At 38.6% G+C, this 22,238-nt stretch overlaps 1 protein-coding gene across 1 annotated transcript; it reads right to left on the bottom strand.

Moving 5' to 3' along the window:
• Positions 1–8,308: 8,308 nt before the first annotated feature.
• SLC46A2 (solute carrier family 46 member 2) lies at positions 8,309–21,857 on the bottom strand. Its single transcript, XM_074280850.1, has 4 exons — positions 20,371–21,857; positions 17,939–18,022; positions 16,820–16,976; positions 8,309–9,381 (listed from the first exon to the last, which is right to left on the bottom strand). The coding sequence occupies exons 1-4, from the start codon at positions 21,488–21,490 to the stop codon at positions 9,342–9,344; spliced, it is 1,401 nt and encodes a 466-aa protein (XP_074136951.1). The 5' UTR covers positions 21,491–21,857; the 3' UTR covers positions 8,309–9,341.
• Positions 21,858–22,238: the final 381 nt, after the last annotated feature.

Below are 22,238 nucleotides of genomic sequence, written 5' to 3'. Positions count from 1 at the left end.
ATGCAGTGGAACAGAAAAGCTTACGGACAATGGGTCTTCTGACTTTGAGTTCCTACTTTTTTCAGTATCTACTTTAAAAAAAAAAATCCCTGGTGATAAAATTTATAAAGCAAATTTACTACTTTAAGGAAATATCTTGTAAACCGATTTTCCACTGGCTATCTTAATGCTTGTCTTGGTATAGTGTAACCACACTAATCTGTATTTTTACCTTCCTACCAATGTATTAAAAATGAGGAAGTCATTCTTTCTTCTGGAGCTAGAAAGATGTGGAGATGGGAGTGGGGGGGGGAATACCATGAATGCCCAAATTTGTCATTGGTTTCTCAAAAAAAAAAAAAAAAGAAAGAAAAGCATTGTTATTGTTATCTAGATTACTCACAAGGCTCTTCAAGATGTTACTATGGTAGTCAACAATAGAGTCAACAATAGAAAACCAGCATATCTTTAAGGGGACCATTTTTATTACATGTAAAAGATTATTTTTAGTGTGAAGTCATTGTACATCCCAGATTTTTTAGACATTTTTAAAGTGGAGGCCGTATCTTGACCTCTCATCAGCCTCTTTTCTATTTCCCTTTCAGAAAGGAAAGAACAGCAAATAAACCTTGGATATTGAGCTTGAATGAGGCTGTCTTTTATCATGAAGTGGCAGGAATTGGAGGAGGCGTGGCTAGGTTCTATGTACCTGGTCATAGGTGAAATTTCTAGCTCAGGCAGTCAAATGGAATAATTGCTCAACCTGAATAACACCCCAGACTTGAATTGCCTGGTATTTCTACTTAGAACTTTAACTTGAGCTCAGAAACCACAGATAAATGATAATCGTTCTCATCGGAAGTTTATGGGCCCTCTGCTGGAGCTGGTGAATGGCATGGGTGTGTTCTCAGTGGTAGAAAACTCAAAGGTAGGGAGGGCCATTGTTGAGCAATGTGTAATTCCTTTCTATAGGTGTAGAAGGCTCTTTGCATTCACTTGCCTTGCTTTCAAAGGCTTGAGTGTTCAGAGGAGGAAAGAATGAAATTTGTCCCAAATCTAACTAGAATTAATGAGAAAATACAGAGCTACCTGATGAGGTCCCTTCACTTTAATGCTGACTTTCCCTTTTCTGCTTATAAATTGGCTGGCATGCCAGCCCAGGGATCCATCTTCTCATGCCATCTATATTGACTGTCCCTGGCAACCAGACGATCGTCTTAGCTGGCTGCTCTGAAGCTACTTTGCCATGTCCATGTTTCTTATGGGGGAAAACTGCTCCACATTTTTGGATTTGCTTTCTCACAATGTATCAATTTATACCATTCATCTCTTCTCACATGTTTCTCCTGATGTTTCTCCTGATTCTAGAGTTGTCAGGAGATTTTACCAATGAACTTTTTTAGCAACAAAAGTCTCTTTTGTTTAAATATGTGGCTAGACAGTGACATAATATAGGGCAGCTTTTCTTCTGTCTCCACAACTGGTCACCTTGTGAAGGGAATAGAGTTTCACCTGACATTCCACCAAACCTCTCAACAAAACAGGCTGCCTTTTGAGTAAAAAAAAAAAAAATTCCTGGTGAGATTGCAAAATCTACAGTCTCTGGATAATTTGTTGTGTCACACATAGGGAGGCAGCATGTACATTTCAACAACTTTTTAATCCTGTATGTTAGAAATACATTTTTGGCACAAACTCAAACCCCATTCGGTTGGGCTGATGAAACTAGTCCACTGCTATGAAAAAGTCAATAAATCAGTGTTTTGGTCAACACCAAGTAAAATATCAGATTATTTGTAAAGTATAGATGCAGATTCCAAATGTATCTTATGATGATGATCAAACAGCATGAAATCAGCCAGTTCAAGTTGTTGAAGTTGTTGGGTTTTAATGGTGCAAATTACTAAATATTAACTGTACTTTTTGAAGCTGTTATCTATCCAGACACTGATGCTTCTAGCAGTGTTTTTTAAATGGTGATTATAAAGTTCTAGTTGTCTTCTGTTTGCACAAATGATACAGTATGGCCAGTTGCACCCTTTATAAGAAACAAATTAACCTGGATCAACAGAAAACAAAGGGGCATAATGGGAACTATCTTTTTTTAAAAGATATTTTTTAAAATGTTAAATGTTGCTTTTGCCAAATATGTTTTTATTATTACCATGGAGGAGGGAAGTGAAGCCAGGGACCATAAAAGCACTAATACAAATTTAATGTATTTTAGATATTTTTAAATTATAAGCAATATGGGATCAATAATGGCAAATCATACTGCATGTTAGTCTTTTCAAGTGTATTTGATGGAAGAAATTCCCAAGTTATAACAGTATTAAGGATATGCCCTAATGCGGTAAAGGGACTTTTTAAAATATCATGGACAACTATCAACAAAATTTTAGATTTAAATCCAATTATTTCAATGCCAAAAACATGAAATGCTGTATTGGCTTGAGTATTGAATGCTTATTTCCCCTCTCATTGTTAGCAAAAAATTGTATTGTTAAAACTGTGGGTGAAGGTTACTGCTTATACATTTGTGCATAGCTGCCATTTGACTTTCACTGGGTGAATCTGTGAACCAATGCTGCTACCACCTGGTATGTAATTTCCCTTTTGGTGGAGCCAATGAAGTAAGAGTAGGTCAGAACACTTGATCTCTTAACATCCCCTTAAGCGATTTTCTTTTTTGCTTTCACTAAACAGAGTCAGTAACATCTTCTGTTGCTTTGACCAAGCTTTCTGAGTAACTTCTACCAACATCCAAAACATCTGTTAGTGCAGGGGAGGAAAAAAAGACCATTCCATTCTTTCCTGTCTATTTCAAAATGGTGGGTAAAAAGGAGAATGTTGGGGGTGGGGAGAGGAATGACAGTCAATATGATCAACTGTGGCCCACATGGCTGTGATACCAGCTAGACATTCCTTATTTAACAAACCAGCATCTCTGAACAGTGGTGTTTTGGGACAACATGGAAGCAGCCTAATATCCAAGTGATTTTGGTTATGTCAAAGAGAGACTGTCCATTGTACATCCTATGTGCCTATCAGTTTAGTAAATGCATTGGGAAGATATATACTATATTTCCTTGAAATAAGTTTTTGCCAGCACACTTTTGGATCTAGATTTTAACTGTTTCAGTAGAGAGAAAAAAATTTTATTTAGCTTGTATCAACTGACCAGCTGTTGAGACTGTGTACTGTATTGCTTATTTCTGACTTTTAGGGAAAAAAATATTTTAAAAACTCACTCAGATCAAAAGAATAGGGAAATTCTTCCCTGAAAAGTTGCGGGATGTTTGTTTGTTTGCTTGTTTTTCCTCTCTATCCCTGCTATTAATAAACCAAAACAAAAGCTGTGAAAACTTGTGAATTTGGGAGAGCATGTGTGTATAGGTTATCTGTGAGCATGATTCAAACAATGGAGTGGTTTGTTTGCTCTAGATATCACACTTTAAACAGGGTGTCCCCCCCTTTTCTTTGTTACCAACATCATGGGTGTAAAGTTGTTTTGTTTACTTTCCAATGCTGGCACAAATGTGTTGGTTCACCTTTTTTTTTTTTCCCATATATCTGTGTATAGATCTTCCTGTTTATTGTTTACTATGAGATTAGTATTATACTTTGAGGTAAAAAAAAAAATCATTTGTATTGCCTGATGAACTATTAGCTTGTAAATTTTTTTTAAGTTTCTTTACCTCAATTAATTTAAAGGAATGGACCAATAAACATATAAAAATGCTCTTGTTAGCTTGAATATTTTGTTTTGTGTTCCTTATATAAAACAGAAAGATGAGTACGTTCTTTTGGTTTCTTACTTTCTTTAAAAATAAATCAGTTATCCACATGTGTTTACTTTCACCTCCTTCCTGTTTGCCTCTCCATACTTCCCCTGTCCACCCCCCCCAAAAAAAAAAACATACACAAAGAAAAAGCTGTGGTTCTTTTCATCCTCTCCATTGCCTTCCTTTATCTTCTTACCCTCCCTTCACTTACTTAACTCTTCTGCTAGATATGAATAATTTACAAGAGAAAAAAGTCCCAGTGCTGCCTGTTTCTTGCTATGTGACAGTGGAGAAATCATTTAATCACAATGGATCAATTTTCTTACATGTAAAATGAAGCATTTAACCTTTCTCACTGTTGTTTTGAGGATCAAGCAAAAATGTATTTGAAAATGATTTGTTATTATAAAGTGATTATCCACACGAGTATTTAATTCCTAAACAATTTGATATATCTAGGTCCTGAATATATTAAAAATATATAATGATAATGATAGTTAGCATTTATGTAATATTTTAAGGTATTTTATGGGCTTTTGAAAAACATCTCATTTTACCTAGGAAGCATGATCATTTCTTATTCTCACTTTACAGACAAGAAACTGAGGTAGAGGTTAAATGATTGGCCCAAGTTCTCAAAGATAAAAAGTGTCCAATGTTAGATTTAACCATAGTTTTCCTCATTACAGATAGGCCCATTATAGGCCTATCTAATACAAAGCATTATAGTCTGCTGAGAGTATTTTATTTCAATACCTGATTACAATGATATTTCCAAGATAGGAGGGTACTCAGAAGAAAAATATATGTATATTAATTGCACATTTAAACTGAAATTTCACTATGGAAATAGATTAGGGGAACACAATTTAAATTAATTGGCACCATTAATAAAGTATATTCAATTCTAAGAACAAAATGCAATAAAAGCCAGGTTGATATCATCCTAAGTGTAAAAGGTGTTTGACATCCTTCCCACTCACCCCCTCCAATTTTCTCCCAGAAAGTGTAGTAAGATTAGAAAGTGCACATTCAGGGGTTAGTTACAGAACAAAATTTCATGTACATGGGGGTTTGTGGACCCTATGATGGGAAGTGAGAGTAGAAGAAATTCATGAGATAGCACCAAAGTATCATCCTTACTTGCAATTTAGGGGAGGGGAAGAATGTCAAAAATGAAGAGACAACTAGATTCAGGGTTCACCTTCTCCACTTAGACTGAGACAAGCCACATAACCTCTCAGAGATTGTTTCCTCTTGTCAGCTGGAGAGACTTGCATTGTCTTCCTTTCAGGGTATGATGAAGTTTTATGAACTCAGAAGTGCCATGTAAGTGTGGTGGTGTTATTGCACTGAAAATATTGGTGTATGATTTCAAATATCATTGCAAGTCCTTTAAGGGGATTATGGTATGGTTCTGGTTCAAGCAGAAGACTTTGTCTTAATTGTCATCAGAATGTTTGAGCCGGAGACACCTAAGTAACTTTATAGATGAAGAAATTGAGGTTCACAAAAGCAGAAGGATTTGTACAAACTCACCACCTCACCCTAGTTCACACTAGACCTCTGGTGGTCTTACTCTTGGTACAATGTTTCTTCTATTACTTTGCACAGGAGATTTTTCTCCTGTTTCCCAAATAATAGTCACCTTGGAATTGCCAGATATAGCATTTATTAGGAGGAAGCCTTTGTAGAGAGCCCCAATCCCTACATCAACGATGACCTATAGCTTTAGTTTTGCAATTTCCTTTCTCTGATATAGCTGAAAAGAAGACAGAGACAGAGACTGGACTTATGATTCCATTGGCAAAGAATTCCCAAATGAGGAAGGTCCCTCTCAGTTCAAATAGGAACCTTCTCTACAATTTATGGTTTCAGTTGTTTAGAGCAATGATGACTGTCAAACTCAAATAGAAGTAGAGGTCACAAAATTATTCATAAGCATCCTTGTGAGCCACAGAGTGACTTAATTTTAAAATGTAACATCTATATTTTATCTTATTTTTATATTCAATATCCACTAGTTATATTTTAATATACATTAGAGACAGATTTCAGTCTAGGTCTTCTTGTCTGAGGACTGCTATCTGTTCATTATACCACACTTCCTCACAACTGTAACATTACTTTGTTATTTGTCAGTACATTACTTTTTGTTTAATCTTCTTGAGACCTTTAGAGACCATTAAGGTTAGCCCCTTTTTTTCAGGCAATTGAGGAAACTAGTTAAAAGTTAAGGGATTTGTCTAAGTTACCTAGATGGTAAATAGTAGAACCTAGATTCAAATCAAGATTCTCTGAGAGGAATGGTCAAGAATAATATATATGTGAGTGGAGAGAAGAGACAAATAAAAGGGATATTGTAAAGGTAAAATTTACAATATTTGACAGTTTGGTATGGAAAGGTGAAGGAAAGGGAAGAATTGATGACAATTTCGAGGTGGTTAGCATTAGTGTCTGGAAATATGACTGGACTTTCAACAGAAATAGGCAAGTATAGAAACGGGGCAAATGAAGGGGACAAGAAAACAGTTTCTATTTTTGATGTGTTGAGTTTGAGTTGTTTATTCAACAACTCAAAAGTAGAGATGATCAATAAACAATGTTAATGTGGGTAGGATAGGAGCTCAAAAGAGAGCATAGAGCTAAATAAATAAGTTCTGGAGTCATCTCCATAGAAGTGTTCTGAATCCATGGGAGTGAAGAAATCTCCAAGATACAATATGTTGACTGGTTTAATCTATATGACATTGCTTGCTATCTTGGGGAGGGTGGAGGGAAGAGAAGGAGGAAGACAAATTCAGAACACAAAGTTTTCAAAAATGAATGTTGAAAACTATCTTAACATGCATTTGGAAAAATACTATTTAAAAAATAATGTGTTGAAAGAAAAGAGAAGAGGTACAGAATAGAGTCTTGGGCTGAATTATGGTGTTATTTTAAATGTAGTTTCTTTTCCAACTTCTTCCTTTGGAATCTTGTTAGTAATATATAGAAAATAAGATTTTAAAAATAAGAATTTTTCCTGGCTTTTCTAAAGGAGTGGGGAGAGATGAAGATGAGAAAAAGAAATGACGAAGAAATATTCTTTATGTTACACCATTATGTTACACTATAACAAAAGAGATCTAAAGGGAGAAGTACTAGAAGATGGATTCATAAGATTGTAATGTTAAAGCTGGGAGGAACCTTAGGAATCCATTTAGTCCAAATCTCTCATTTGTAGATGACGGAAATAAGGTTTACAGAGGAAAGGGGTCTTGCCTGAGGACACTGAGTTCACAAGTAACCGCGCCATAATTCAAAACCAGGTCTTCTGACTCCAAATATAAGACTGATTTCTATCTTGATTCTTGAGATTTGCTCACCATGTGACCCTAGGCAAGTCATCTAAACTCTTAAGAAATTATATCCAGGGCCATCTCCAGTTGTCCTGATCTATATCTGGCCCCTGGACCCTGGCTCTGGAGGAGAAAATGAGGCAGTTGATCATCTTCCCTGATTTCATGGTACTCTTTGAGAACAAAGTGTAAACAACAAGTTGTGGGATTAGTGTTAACTATGATAATAATCTTTACACAATCTATCCCATAGGGTAGTTATGAAGAAAAGACTTTTAAAAAGTCTTGTGCTACGTAAATAGATTACATAGTGAATGTCTCATCTCACAATGCTGAATTTAGTTGAAGATGTAGTGTCTCTCAAAACATTTCTACTGGTATGGTCCTGAATCTTCCCAAACATCAGATTGAAGATTCCAGGCTTTATTGTATGTGATTTTCATCTGAGTAGGGAATTCCCCCAAATACAGATAGGCCTTTGTCCTACAATTTCTGGTTTTAGAAAGTTGCTTAGGATACAGAAGTTATGTAAATCATACACAGTATTTGAGAGAGATGAGACTTGAATGTGGGTCTTCATGACTTCTGCCATACTTTTCTTGATGCAGTTGTTTTTCTTGTTCAGTATCATTTCAGTCATATCTGACTCTTTGTGATCCCATATGGGGTTTTCTTGTCAAAGATACTAGAGAAGTTTAGCACTTCCTTCTCTAGCCCATTTTTCAGATGACGAAATTGAGGCAAACAGGATTAAGCGATTACCCAGGTTCACACAGCTACTAAATAAGGCTGGATTTGAATTCAGATTTTCCTGACTCCAAGTTCGTACTATCTACTGTATCCCCTAGTTGCTCATAAGCATTTACCACTCATTTAAAAAAAAATCCACAAAATAAAAACCCAACTACTTCAGCTTATGAAAGAGAAACCTATTGAGAGAGTAGCCATTTCCACATATATCCTCTCCTCAGTGATTTTCTTTCTTCTCCCTCTCCAAATCCAAATAAAAAGCATTTTTTTCTTTCAGATTCTCAACAGAACTTTGAATCTCTTCTTTGCCTCCATTATTGCCCACCTAGTGCAATTCTTACCTATGTCCTACTCCCTAGCCCACTAGGTACATTCCTTGAGCATAGAGGCTGGTTTTTTTAGCTTCCAACCTTGCACATAGCACAGACACTTGAAAAGCATTGTTGAATCAAATGAAATTAATTCACATTTATTTATGTGCTCAAACACAGTACTTTAGGTAAATTATCATATAGGAAAAATAGTCTCAGCAGATTAAACAAACAAGCCTTTTCAACAAATGCCTCAAAATACAGGATATTTTTATATCCCTGACACACTCTCCCTTACACTTCTCTTTCTAGGAACTATTTGTGCCAGACTAAAATGTCTCTTCAGACCTACTGACATGATTGGTAAATTGTAATCCTTATTTTATTTTACTTATTTAATAAAAAGGCCTCTTATGATGTTGTCATGAATTAGATAAGGTGACCCAAAGAGCCTTTCATGGAAATGATTTTTTACAAAAAATGAACACCCCCAAAGGCCAAGCAACAGCTACCTGAAGACTCCTCAGGTATTGTAGTTGATAAGACCATAGTGAAGATGACAACTAGCTTGCTCCTAAGGTTTAGTCTCCCTTTGGTTTTCTGGGATGTGTGTGTGTGTGTGTGTGTGTGTGTGTGTGTGTGTGTGTGTGTGTGTGTGTGTGTTGTAATGCTGTCTCTGTCTATGACAGCACCTTTGGAAAAGAAAAAAAGTTCCATGGCAACCAATCCTGGATCTAAAAGATTGGGAAACTATATCTTTGGTTTATTTCTAGTATATGGGCCTGAAACAGGGCAGACACGGGGTTATTTCTGGATAACTATCTGCAGCATGGTGGAGGGGGTTGAGTACCAATCTATAACTGAAGTCCTCATAGGAGAGTTGAGAAATACCCCAGGTTTGGCCTTTCAAATTCCTTTTTTTGGGGAAGTTCTCTGTGTCACCAACAAAATCTGACATCTTCCTTCTGAAATTAATTTTTAAAATAGAAGTTTCCTCCACCAGTATAGTGTTTCTCCCCACCCAGTATGGAACCCTTGGAAATAGCTGGTTCATGAGGCTGACCCCAGGTGGAACACTAGTTTCATTAGCAGTTTCCTTTGTCCAACTACTTCTTTTCAAGTGGGACCCACACCACAGGGGATTCTGGTTATGGGTTTTAGACGCTTCCGCTTGGTCATTTCTCAGTGATCTCTCCTTGCTTGCAGGCCACAATCCTGTTGGGTTTGGGGTGGGGGGGATGGAAAAGACAGAGGGAGAGTGTAGAGATAGAGGAAGGAGGAAATTAAAAGAAATGTTATTAGTGACAACAAAGTCATCAAAACAAGTCTACTTTCAAAATACTGCTTTCCATCAAACCATAGTTAATTGAGCTGGGTGTAGGTATGTGTGTGGGAGGTGGGGGAGTGGGAAGGAGGTGAATGAGAAACTGTATCACTAAAGATACGACAAGGATTTAAAAGGAAAAACAGGCCATGGAGGAGGGCGGTCACCTTGGAGGGACACATTGGCCCTGGTTTAGGATTAGACAGCGCCCATTGCTGATATGTACTATACATGTCATAAACTGAAATTAATGACCCCTAGAGGACAACTTCCAAATGCCTAGATTAGCCTGTCAGAGACTGGATCCAACCCCTTCCCTTCTTTTCTCTCCAAGTTTGGACACAATCTGGCCACCCAGCTAGAGTTCCTTCTTAAGGGAAGGAAGGATGTGAAGAAATGACAGTCTTTTGCCAGTACTGAAATGTTGAATTTGGGAGTTGGCTAAAGACAAAGATGATAAAAGATTTAGGTCAGGAAGAGACATGAAATCCCATCCCCTCACTTTACAAATAATGAAACAGAAGCTAAGAGAGATGAAATTAACTTATCCGAAGTTACATAGATTGTAGCAAAGTTTCGGTTTAGATTTAAGCTATCTCCAAATCAAGAATTCTTTCCACTCTCTCATCCTCCTTAGACCTTGCTTAGTTCCCTCAAGGACGATTGCTCTCTTCTGTCCCAGCAGAAATGTACCATCTATGGAGCTGAGTAGCAGGACTTTTGCAGCTGGGGTCAGCCAGACATCCCCAATATGTTCTGATGAAGTGGTTCTGGGGTATTTCTTTTGACACTACTAACTCTCACTGGTTTCAGCAATAGTTATCCAAAATTGATGTCTCTGCAGCAATAAATTAAATATATATGTGCAATTTTGTTGCAAAGAGGTCCAGATACATGGGAAAGTGTGTCAACTTCATTTCTGGAAAGGGCTCTCTCTGAGCCAGTCAGTTTTAGAGAAATCCTGCTAAAGCAAACATTCTGTAACCTGTCATCATCTCTACAGACAGATGTGTATGTGCACATACATATGTGTCTATAGATAGACATATAACTATATGGAGACACATATGGACATACATTAAATACATTTTTTAAATTTCCCAGTTATTCATCAGCATTGTTGACACAGGAGAGTAAATGCTGAATTTGGCGAGGACAAGGGCAAAAAGAGGTGGAGATGAGGAAGTTATAAAAGTTTTTGGCACACAATGGAGAACAATATACTTGTTCAGAGTATACAGTTCAGAGAGCCAATATTTTAAGGCAAAGAGAGCTTAGGGGTAGAAGCATGCCTGCTAAGATACTTAAATCTACAGTTTTAAAATTTGAGAGTTTGAAAGGCTAACAACCCAGGTGCTCCCAGTTACTCTTTGGGAAGCTATTTAGTAATAAATGTGTCACAAAACAGGCATTGGGGGCAGCCAACAGCATCTTTAGGCATTTGGAAGACAGTTATGATAGGTAATATCTGTACCTTATAGATTTGAGACCCGAGACCTAGCTCTGATCCTTATTAGCCCTTGTGACCTTGGCCAAGCCATGGGACTGCTCTAAGTCTCAATTTCCTCATCTGTTAAACGGGAACACAAACTATTGGTCCAACTAGGTGGCGCAATGGTTCAAGTCCCATGCTTTGATTCAGGACATTAGTTCAACTCTGGCCTCAGACCCTTAATAGATGTGTGACTTTATGCAAGTCACTTAATGTATTTGCATCAGTTTCTTCATCTGTAAAATGGAGATAACAACAGCAAAGTCATTGTGAAGACAAAATAAGATGTGTGTAAAGGGCTTAGCATAGTTTTTGTCACATAGTAAGAACCGTGTAAATATTAGCTATTATTATTAGTCTCACAAAGTTAGGAAGAAGGTACTTTGTAAATTGTAAAGTGCTATTCAAGCTTTTATTATCATTATGTTATAAGCCTCCACTTATATCCTCATCAAGCCATATAGCTGGCTTGAGGTTTTAAAGCCTAGACCAGTGTATTTTGAATGTTATACCAAGCTGCAAAGACTTGGAGTGTGAGCTCAGGGATAAAATATAGGTTTAGTCTGGTTCTTGGATCACACCACACACATCACTGGATTTAATAACATTTGGACATATTTTTTATCAGTCCAGGCACTTCTCCCCAATGTAGATTTAAAGTTCTCTATACCTTTTGCAGATTTAATGAACACTTATATATATATATATATATATATATATGTATATATATATATATACATATATATATATGTATATATATATACATATATATATATATATATTTTAATCTATTGACTAATCTATAGGTAATAAGATTCTCCTAACGTAGACTAGTCCTTGGATGACTTATATGTATAATTAGCTCAAGCAGGAAGAGGCTCATCACTTTAGGTAGTCAATAGAAATTAATCTTTTTTCTTTTTTTTTTCTAGTCACTCATTAAATCTTTCAATGTCATTGAAGAATTTAAATCTACATTAAAATAGGGAGTGCCCAGACCAGTGAAATATGGTTTAAAACATTATTAAATCTAAACAGTATAGCAACTAAAGCAAAAAAAAAATTGTTAATACATGTTTGTCCTCCTTTTTTGATACAAACAGAACAATTAGCAAATTAATGAGTGCTTTGCACACAGTGAGCATTCAAACATTTTATACTCACACATCAATTGGAAAAGTACAGCTCAAAAGCTTAGATAATTGACTAGGCATTGGTTATATGGATTAGTACTGGAGTGGATCCACTGAGCCTAGATCCCTACTATGAAATTCAAGTTAGAGAACATTTCAAAAACATTTTTTAATTGGTAATCAAAGCACTTATTCAAATTAATATTAAAAGTTCATTTGCTAATTGTTCTCAGCTCCAAATACAAACTATAATTTGGTCTTTAGTCAATTATCATTTGCATCAGAAAAGGGAAAAAATATGTGATAATGAAATGTTTTTCCTTTTGCTTTGGTTTCCAAAATTAATACTAAACATTAAATACTAAAACATTATAATTATAAAGTAATTAAAATACTATAACTAATGGTATTAATATATTATTTTAATACTAAACATTAAAATATCCCTTCCCTTAAAGATATAAAAGTTCTTCTATAACTTATTATTTTAGAGAGTTACCAGGACACTAAGTAATTTCCTCCCAGTCATATAACCAGTATATGTCTTCCTAATTCCAAGACCAAATCCCTATCTCTGGTGTTATCCAGGACATGAATTCTGTGATTGTTCCCATTGTTACAAATGTTAGCTTATAAATAGGATATTTGACCATGAGACATAATACCACTCTGTGAGAACAAGGGAGTGGAAAGGGGGAGATTGGTTGTCAGGTTTGTGCCCCCATCTTACCACTATTTCCTTTCCTTCCTACTCCATCCTCTTCTGGGAGAAATTCCAAGTCCAATCCCTCTCAGATCTTTTTCAATATTTGTTATTCTGATAATTCCATCCTATGCCAAAGCTTCAACCTTTTTGGAGACATTTCCCAAAACAATATCATAGGATCATAGATCTAGAACTGGAACAAAATCCATCAGCCCTCTAAGCTGGTTGGCCAACCTTTACAGATGAGGAAATTGAGACCCAGAAGGTGACTCAAAATCACAGAGGTTAAAAGCATCAGCAGTAAGATTTGAACCCTGGTCTACAGCCAGTGCTTCAGCCCTGACTCTATTTTCAACTCTAGATTCTCTTTTCAACTCTAGATTCTCGTTTCAACTGATTACTGGTTGTATCTACTTGGATGTCCCATCAGTATCTCATATTCAGCATATTGAAAACTGAATTTTTTTTCATAGTTCGCCCCAACCCAATTTCTCTATTGCTGTTGATGGTGCCCATAAGTTGTCCACTCAGATTCAAAACCTCAAGTATTATGTTTGACCCTCCCAATTCCTTCACTCCCATATCCACTTAGTTGCCAAATCCTATCAATACTATCTCTGACAACATCTTTTACCCTCCTTTTTGCTCTTACTGCAACCACCCCAGTCTAGTTTTTCATTATTTCTTATCCAAGTCATTGTAATAACTCGGTTGTACCTTTTCCAGTCTTGCCCCTTCACTCTGGACACCAGATGAATTTTTCTTATGCAAGCCCCAATCATATACCTCCATCCAGTACGATGACCCAGAACTTCAATGGCTTCATGGGCATTAATTTAACAAATTAGAGATTCAAAGACTTCTGTTACTTGGCATTAATCTACTTTTCTAGCTTTATTTCACCCTTCTCCTTCCTCCATATCATTTACTCTATGCTTCAGCAAAACTACCTTGTTTTTACAATATGCCATGCTTTCTTGTCTCTTTGCTTTTATTTACTTCTTTGCATCTAGAATTAATTCCTCTTCCTATATCACTTCATTTTTACATGTTGAAATAATACCCATCCCACAAAACCCATCTCAAATATCATCTTCTCCCCAGAGCCTTCCTTAATCCCCTCAATCAGAATTATTTTTCTTCCTTAGGCCTAAAAATATGACTTTTTTCTCTTGTGCATTCTGGTTATTAGTATATGTATACACACACACTCATACATACACATGCTAAATTATCAGCTTCACGAGGGCAAGGACCATGTCATTCCATCTTTATATCTCCCCCAGTGTCTACTGCAATGCTCTACATATTTAGCAAACATTGTCCATATTTGTTATATTTTTGCTGAACTGAATTGAATTGGGAAAATATTGAATATGAATATAGAAGAAAAGGTGAATAAATGAAGTCTATCTCAGATAGAATGTTGCCCTTAAATATTGAAACTTTTAAATTGAAGTGCACCCCCCAAACTTTTAGTTTGCCATTATTTTAGCCCAAAAATTAAGAGAGAAAGATATGGTTCTGAGGTCCATTTTCCTAAATAAAGCTTTCTGTCTAGCCAATCTTGTTCAACCAAATCCAGAAGACCTTAAATTTGATTCAGTTTAATTGATCACATAATTTTTAGGGTCTTTTATGTACAGAGCACTGTGGAAGACTCAAGATTTAGACAGGACATAGTCCCTATTTACATAGTCTGATTAGATATGACATATACATAAATAAAAGAGGAGGAATATAAAATGAAGGATTAGAAATATCTAGCAGATTTAAGATTAGTTTGACTATCTCCTACTCCTAAGGACAATTCAGTATGGTAGGTCCAAATAGACTATAAGGTTGTCTGTTTGTTTAAAGAAATCTCATCTTATTTCTTCCAGAAATCAACTATTCATTTTTATGTCATTAAGCTAAGAGCATGTGGCCCTCAACTATCATTTTCTCTGCCCTGAAATGGAGATGTAGTGGCTTTTTAACTTCTAAATCAATAATGCTTTTGTGATTCCCCAATGCCTTTCCTAATTATCTTGACTGTTTTTCCTCCCTTTGAAAAAATGAGTTGTTTCACGATTCAATTTCATTATGAAATTCTAAAATCTGCAAGGGTAGGAATTGTATCTTGCTTATCTTTGTGAGAAGGCACTGTCCTCATCTGTAAAATAATGAGAGAGTGAGGTGAACTAGTTGACCTCTGAGGACTGTTCCAGTGCTTAAGTCTATGCTCCTACAAAAGGAGTACACCAAATCACAATACTTAACTGAACATTGGGTACATCATGAACAGCCCCCCTTAAAATGAATGCTAAGACCCAGTGCCTTGACAATTGGAGGTTAACACATTTTTCAGAGTTGGTGTAGAGGAAGGAGACACAGGGAATAATGAATCCCAGAACAGAACAGAAGTAGTATATATTCATTTATCCCAGAAAGAGTCAATGTTTATGGCATGATACCCAGACAGTTAGTTAATATGCTTGATGACAAATAAACTATTGCTTTTTGGGGAGGAATGTGAGTTATTAAATGTAGGAAGGCTATAAACTGTAGCCACTCTTGAATAAAGATTAAGATGAGTAGGAGGAAGATGGCAGGGCCAGAAAGAAGAAATATTTTTAGCTCCAGGAGGCCAACACCAGCAGTAAGATACAATATTGTATCTTACTAATTCTGGGGAATTACCTGCAAAGGAAGCCTAGATAGTGCTCCATGGAGAAGTCACACATCCTAAATTCGTGGTCCTCCTTGTTCCTTGGACAACTTCAATAAGGATAAACATTTCACAGATTCCCCTCACTCTTGATCTCCCTCCATCCTTCTCAGTAAAATTTTCCCTTCTCCTCTTTCTATCCTATCTCCAATATTAATGGAAAGGATGGAACTACTTGGGGAGAGGCACTAATATAGGATGCTTCCTTCTTATTCAACTTAATTCTTATTAAATATAGCTCAATTGTTCAACAGCAACAACGTAAATGATTAATTTGGGCCAAGAGCCACAAGTACTGATGCGGTCATGTTAGAAATACACACTGTACACAAGAGCAGCCTTAGGCCCCTGCTTGCATTCATGTTACCATTTGAAAACCACTGTTACAGTGTAAAGATTTTGTATCATAGGAGGATGACAGAAGGAAAGCATCATCTGCCACCCTCTCTACTTTTCCTTTTGCCCAGTCAGGATTTTGCCAATATAAGTGAGTATTGTGTGTCTTCGTATGACTAATTCACCCACAGATGACCCTTGTCCAGTAGTATAGCAAGACACAGACTTTATGAACACAGAGTTTATCAAGTAGTGGGTCAACAAATGTCTGTAAATAATAAGCCTGGATAATTCAGGAGAAAGATGCCTCTAAGGCAGAGGTTACTGATCAGTTGATATGAGCTAAAATAAGCTAAGAAAAGAAAAAGAAAGAGAGAAGAGAGAGAGAGAGAGAGAGAGAGAGAGAGAGAGAGAGAGAGAGAGAGAGAGAGAGAGAGAGAGAGAGAGAGAGAGAAACAGAGAGACAGAGAGATAGAGGGAGGAAGGGAAAGAGAGGGAGAGGGAGGAAGGGAGGAGGAAAGAGAAAGATAGAGAGAGAAAAGAAAAAAGAAGGAAAGAGGGAAGAAAGGAAGGAAGGAAGGAAGGAAAATCATGTGATTAAAAAGGGTTTCTCTACTTTTATGCTAGTGTCAGAGTATCTGATTTCAAGGAAGTAGAACTGGGATCCTCTAAATAATTTTTCATTGCCAAATGACTAGGCTGTGAGTCTGTGGTTTTTAATTTACTGCTTGTCTTAGTGGGAAATTCCTAAGTTGCCATACTTTCAGTCTGGGATTTCTGTGGGGAAGAACTTTTCCTTCTTCAGGTAACCTACCCAGGACTTTACAAATGAGATGAAACAAGTGTCCTCCCCACCTCCCCACCCCCAAGCTCCAGGGCGATGAACTCATCTCCATTGCTCTCAATATAACAATAGCAGCATCAATAGAGCAGACCATACAGTGACCCTTACCCAATAGGGATGATGCTCAAGAAGGCAAGAAAGGATGATAGGGCAAAGCAAAAGCCAGTGAACTTATCCATGGTGAGCTGATAGATCTCATTGAATGTTGTAGATGTCACCACTCCAGTGAGGGCCAGTGCCAGCTGCAGTATCACAAACACTTTTCCTATAGAAGGACAGAAGAGGTTACTGAGAAGAACTTTTATCAGGATAACTCAGGAGAGCTTCTACAGGGTCCTTTATTTAAAATATTTTCTCTCGAGAGAAAATTTTGAAACATAAAATCTTACAGAAATGATTGTTGGAAATTATTTTTATGTGTATTTGAAGGAGAAAAAGTATATCCAAAGTACAAAAAAAGGTTATTTGGGGAAGGGGAGAGAGAAGAACCTTAGTAAATGGGGGAGGAATCAGGAAAGGCTTGCTGGAGAAAGTGTTCCTTGAACAGAGTTTTGGGTTTATTTGGGTTTTTTTCTTAACCACCTCCCCAAAGTATTTCCAAATATAAAATAGAATAGAAGTGTATGAAATGTTGATCTCTTTGATAAATATATAATAAATTCAACAAGTAAGGTGAAAAAATAATGTTCCCTCAACTCCTAGGCAATCATAATCCATTTCTCCCAGTAAGCTTTCTTCCTGGACTTTCTGGAGATAAGTTGATAATAGAACCAATAATGGGGCTCTTCAGAGTGTTTCCCACCTTTTCTTGGACTGTGTTGATCAATTTGATTCTTATTCATGTACTGAAGAGTTTAGTGTACCCTGTCTATTCTATCTCATCTTTTCTGAGAGCTTTCCCCAGCCCAATTTAGTAATTTAGTACCTTCCCCTCTCTTAATTAGCCTCCTATTCTATATGTAGCTCATTTGTGTTTGCTTGTTGTTTCCCTCCTTAAATTGTGAACTCCTTGAGGGTAAGGTTTGTTTTTGCCTCTTTTTAATCTCCAGCATCTAGCATAGTTTGGGGTATGTAATAAGACCTTCATAAATGTTGATTGGGTTGGTTGGTTGGCAGCTCCCATGGATTCTCCAAGACCCCAGAGTATATCCTGGGCTTCCCCCTTCCCCAAACTAGGCCAGGTTAATGAGAGCAGCAGTAATCCATGAGCAATAAATATCTCCTCACCATAGGAAGATCCCTTTATGAGCTTAGACAGTGCCGATCGGATGGTCGTTATGGGGATCAGAGCAAACAACATGACAGCCCGGGCTACAACGTGACCAAAAGAGAAAAATTAATGAAGCCTGACTTTGTCTGCTTAGAGCCTCTTTATCAGGGTTCATGTTGACCCAGTCACTTCTGCCTATCCTGAGGACTGAGCTGCTAGGAAGCTGGGTGGGGTCTGTGCCTAATCCTGCTGGCAAGACACCTGAAGCAGCCCCAGGTAAAATGATGTAGTAATCCTCTACGTCCTCATCGAGAACAATAACAAGTATCTATTTATGCTCCCTCCCTCCTTCCCTCCTTCTGTCTTTGTATCCAGTGAAAAACAACACTTGGAGGAGCTGCCAGGAAATGACTTTTTTTTTTTTTTTTCATAGACCAGAAGCTGATGCTAGGTCATAGAGCTTCTGGAATGTCTCTTTAGAGGTCATCTAACCCAACATCCCTCATTTACAGAGAAAGAAACTGAGATCTAGATAAGTTATGGGACTTCTCCAAAGACACACAAGAAGGAGTAGGGGTATAGAGCCAGGGTCATACAACAGAATCATCAATTTGGAGTTTGAAGGGTCCTTAAAAATCACCAAATCTACTCCCCTTATTTCTCAGATAAAGAAACTGTGGCACAGAGAGTAAGTAATTTATACAGCTAGTAAGTGTCTGATGCAGAATTTCCATTCAGATCCCTTGATTCCCAAATCAACATTCTTTCCCATTGGGCTACAATTATATTTTGAATTAAAAAATCTGCTTCTTGGGGCAGCTAATTGGTGCAGTGGATAGAGCACCAACCCTGAGGCCAGGAGGACCTGAGTTCAAATGTGACTTTAGACATTTAACCCAGCCTAGCTATATGACCCTGGGCAAGTCACTTAACTCCAATTGCCTCAGGGGGAAAAATCTGCTTCTTTTCACACATTCAAGCTACTTTTCCTAGTGTTTGATCTAATGGAAGTTGTTCTCAGGAGCAGGTCAGTAGGTCTCTGAGAACTCCTCTTGAGGAGGAGGTGGGGGGTGATGAAAGAGCAAGGTGGGGGAGGAAACTGGAGTTAAACCCTTATTTTCCTCCCTCAGTCAGCTGAATCACAGAAGACCCTTGTTAGGGAACAGGTCTCTGAAGATGAAGCTCCTTCCCATCCTTTCTCCCAATACTTTTCCTTTATTCTTTTTCTCTTTTGTAGCTCAGGAGAGCTGTCTCCCTGTCAAGCTGTGGTATTTCACCAGCACATTTTCAGGAGAACAAAAAACAGTAGCCACAGCAATCAGTCCACTGTTTGGGAAAGGGAAAGGAGAGAAGAGGGTAGGGGCTCGATATGATATAATGGAAAGACCACCAGTTTCAAAATCAGAACAATTGAGATTAAAATCTATCTGCTATTTCCTTCCCTTAACTTCCCTGGATCTTGTTTCCTCATCTGTAAAATGAGGAGCTTGGACTCAATGGCATCTCAGATCCATTTCAGTTTTCAATACATGTCTAAGCATATTATGTAAACACTTAATGAATGCAATAAACAATGTTCATATGAATGATCATAAATGCCTATTCCTTCTAAAGTTTATCCAAACTGCTCTCAGCATAACCAATCTTTTCCTTTGCCACCTAATGATTTTTTATTTTTATTTTTTGCATGTAAAGCCTCACGTGTGCACTTTCTTCTATCTGTAAGAAGCTTTGGGATAACATTCTCCCAAATCTAGAGGTAAGAGCTGCGTGTGTTACCCTGATGGGTTAGTATTGGCAGTGAAGATAGATCTCTAACTATATCTAATTGCCTGTTTTCTTCATACCTGAAGAGTCCATTTCTAAAGAAAACAGGCAATTAGATTTGTTATATTTAGATCTAGCAAACTTCATCCTCATTTGATTACTAATCTCTTGCCTCCAGACCCTCTATGTTTCACCATCCAAACTTTACAATAGCTCAAGTCCCATCTTTCCCATCTTTCTATGGCTATTCTATTCTTCAGGTTTCTTTTCCTCTGATCTCCTAGAACTTATCTCTGTTAGGAATCTTGGCACCCAATCAATTCAGTTCAGTCATTTTTCAGTCCTGTCTGACTCTCTGTGACCCCATTTGGGACTTTCTTGGCAAAGATATCGAATGTTTGCCATTTCCCTCTAATCCTGCTCTACAGGATTTCTTTCTTAATGTGTTACTCTTAACGCGAAAATATGAATATAGAAGCCTCTTTAGGATAGAAATAATATCTGACTCCTCTTTTGCATTTCCCATAGCTGGTTCTTCCCAGCCTGCTCACTTTGTAGGCAAAGAAGCTAAGACCAAGAGAAGTTAAATAATTTGCCCATAACAAGTAGTAAGTGACCGAGTTGGGATTTGAACTCCACTAACCCCCTTTGTACTGTTTGAATTGGAAATGGCCAAACTTACCAATATAGAACATGTAGGTTTCCTTCACAAAGGTCAAGAGTAGTGAGCCGGCTCCAAAGGATACCATCCCTATCATGATCATGGTGGTGTCCCGGCAGCACCTAGAAAAGATCAGGACTCCCAAGAAGCTGGTGATGAAGATGGTGTAGCCAGCTGCCATCCCATAGCCCACTTGCACGTGATTCCAGCTCAGAGGCTCCCTTAACACAAAAAGGGGCATCACATCAACTGTACCCACCACTGCCAAATCATAAATGATGGCCCCTGCAAAGAGCAGAGCAATGATAGCTTTGCGAGGCTCTCCTTTCCCCAGGGAGGGAAGCTCCACCACCCCTCCCCTCTTCTCCGGACGATCGGGGTCCAGAGTGCGGTAAGTGCCTATGGTCCCAGATACAGTGTCCACTACACCAAAGGCTTTACTGGGCTTGACCTCGGGCTCTGGGACTTTGAGGACAAAAAGACTATAGAGGAAAGCAAATGTGGCACAACCCACACTAGAGACAGCAAGGACGACACCTTGCCGGTTGCCCACTCGGAGCAAGTTGAAGAGGTGCCCGGAAGCAATGCTCCCACAGAAGCCTGCCAAGCCCAAGATCAAGTCAATGATGATGAGCCTCACTGAGCGCCGGCCTTTGGAGGAGCTCAGTGAGCCCAGGGCCATGACGCCAGACCAGAAAGCCGTGAAGCCCCCTGACAGTCCTGCCAGGGCTGCAGCCCCATACATCACTTCTACGGGCCAGTCCAACAGGATCTTCAGCATGAGGAGGAGGCGTGAGAGGAGGTAGCCCAAGAGGGGGACACAGATGGAAATTTTCCGGTTGTAGCGGTCGCTGAGCCACCCCAGCCCGTAGGCTGAGAGCAGCGGAGTGAGGCCCACCACCAGGTTGTAGATGATGTAGAAGTTGGAGATGGCTTTCTGCTGAGCATCCTCACTGGCCCCCCTGGGGGTGGAGGAATTGCTGTGGTTAGAGAAACTCGAAAGGTTGTAGTAATTCTTGACCACAAGCAGCAACCCTGCGTCATAGAATGAGGCGGCCACTTGGGCCGAGGCCACCACCGGTTCAATCCAGGTCCTCATCACTCCCGACTCCAGGCAGCTCCTCCTCGAGTGCTGGTCCATGGTGACCAGAGCCTCCCTGAGAGCTGGGGTCCTGGCGGGGGGTGCTGGGAGCTTAGAGGAATGAAGGGAAAGAGACCTGCTGTGGCAGCAGGGAAAATCTCATAGTTTGTTACCTTACCGAGGAGAGGTGAGTGAAGTTCAGGGAAGTGGGAGAAAACGGAGAGAAAGAGCCAGAGATAGAAAGCAAATGCAACTCTCTGAGCTGTGTGTGTGTGTGTATAAAAGAGAGAGAAAGAGAATGAGATAGTGAGTGAGTGACAGAGAGAGACAGAGACAGAGACAGAGAGAGAGGCTGTCTGTATAGTAGACAGAAGCAGCTTCACTGGCCTTAACTTGGCTTTGTTCTTCCCTCCCACTGTCAGAACCCCAGAAGCGGGGAGCTCTATCTTGAGCTCCCCGCCCACAATGGGAGGGATTACTTTTGCTTTCTTCGCTCTGAAAGGCCAGAGGGTAGGAGCCCCCGAAGTGGGGTGTCACTCCGGGGAGGAGTCCTTGGGGAAGGAGCTGGCACGGTTTTCACAGACAAATGCCTGCTAGGGGGATTTGATGCATTCAAAGTTAGATAAATGTATTCAGTGGGACAGGGGTGGAGCCAGGCCAGGAAGGAGCCTTGGCTGTGACTCAGGATGTTCAGCCTGAAAAGGACAGACTGTAGGAAGGAAAAGAGGAATGGATGGAGAAAAAAGGCACAGTGAAATGGAAAGTGCAATGAATTTGGATTGCAAGATGGGGATTCAAATCCCAGTTT

Source organism: Sminthopsis crassicaudata, chromosome 1 (genome assembly GCF_048593235.1).
Source record: "Sminthopsis crassicaudata isolate SCR6 chromosome 1, ASM4859323v1, whole genome shotgun sequence".
In the NCBI taxonomy this organism is placed as follows: Eukaryota; Metazoa; Chordata; class Mammalia; order Dasyuromorphia; family Dasyuridae; genus Sminthopsis; species Sminthopsis crassicaudata.
Note: the sequence above shows the minus strand (reverse complement) of the source record. Positions and strands in the feature narration are given on the sequence as shown.

Excerpts from the sequence above, each read along its gene's own strand:
- SLC46A2 (XM_074280850.1), bottom strand. The coding sequence starts at position 21,490 with ATGGACCAGCACTCGAGGAGGAGCTGCCTGGAGTCGGGAGTGATGAGG. Across the intron at positions 18,023-20,370 it reads AACCTACATGTTCTATATTG|CCCGGGCTGTCATGTTGTTT; the intron begins GTAAGTTTGGCC and ends GTCACGTTGTAG. Across the intron at positions 16,977-17,938 it reads CATAAAGGGATCTTCCTATG|GAAAAGTGTTTGTGATACTG; the intron begins GTGAGGAGATAT and ends GTCCTTCTATAG.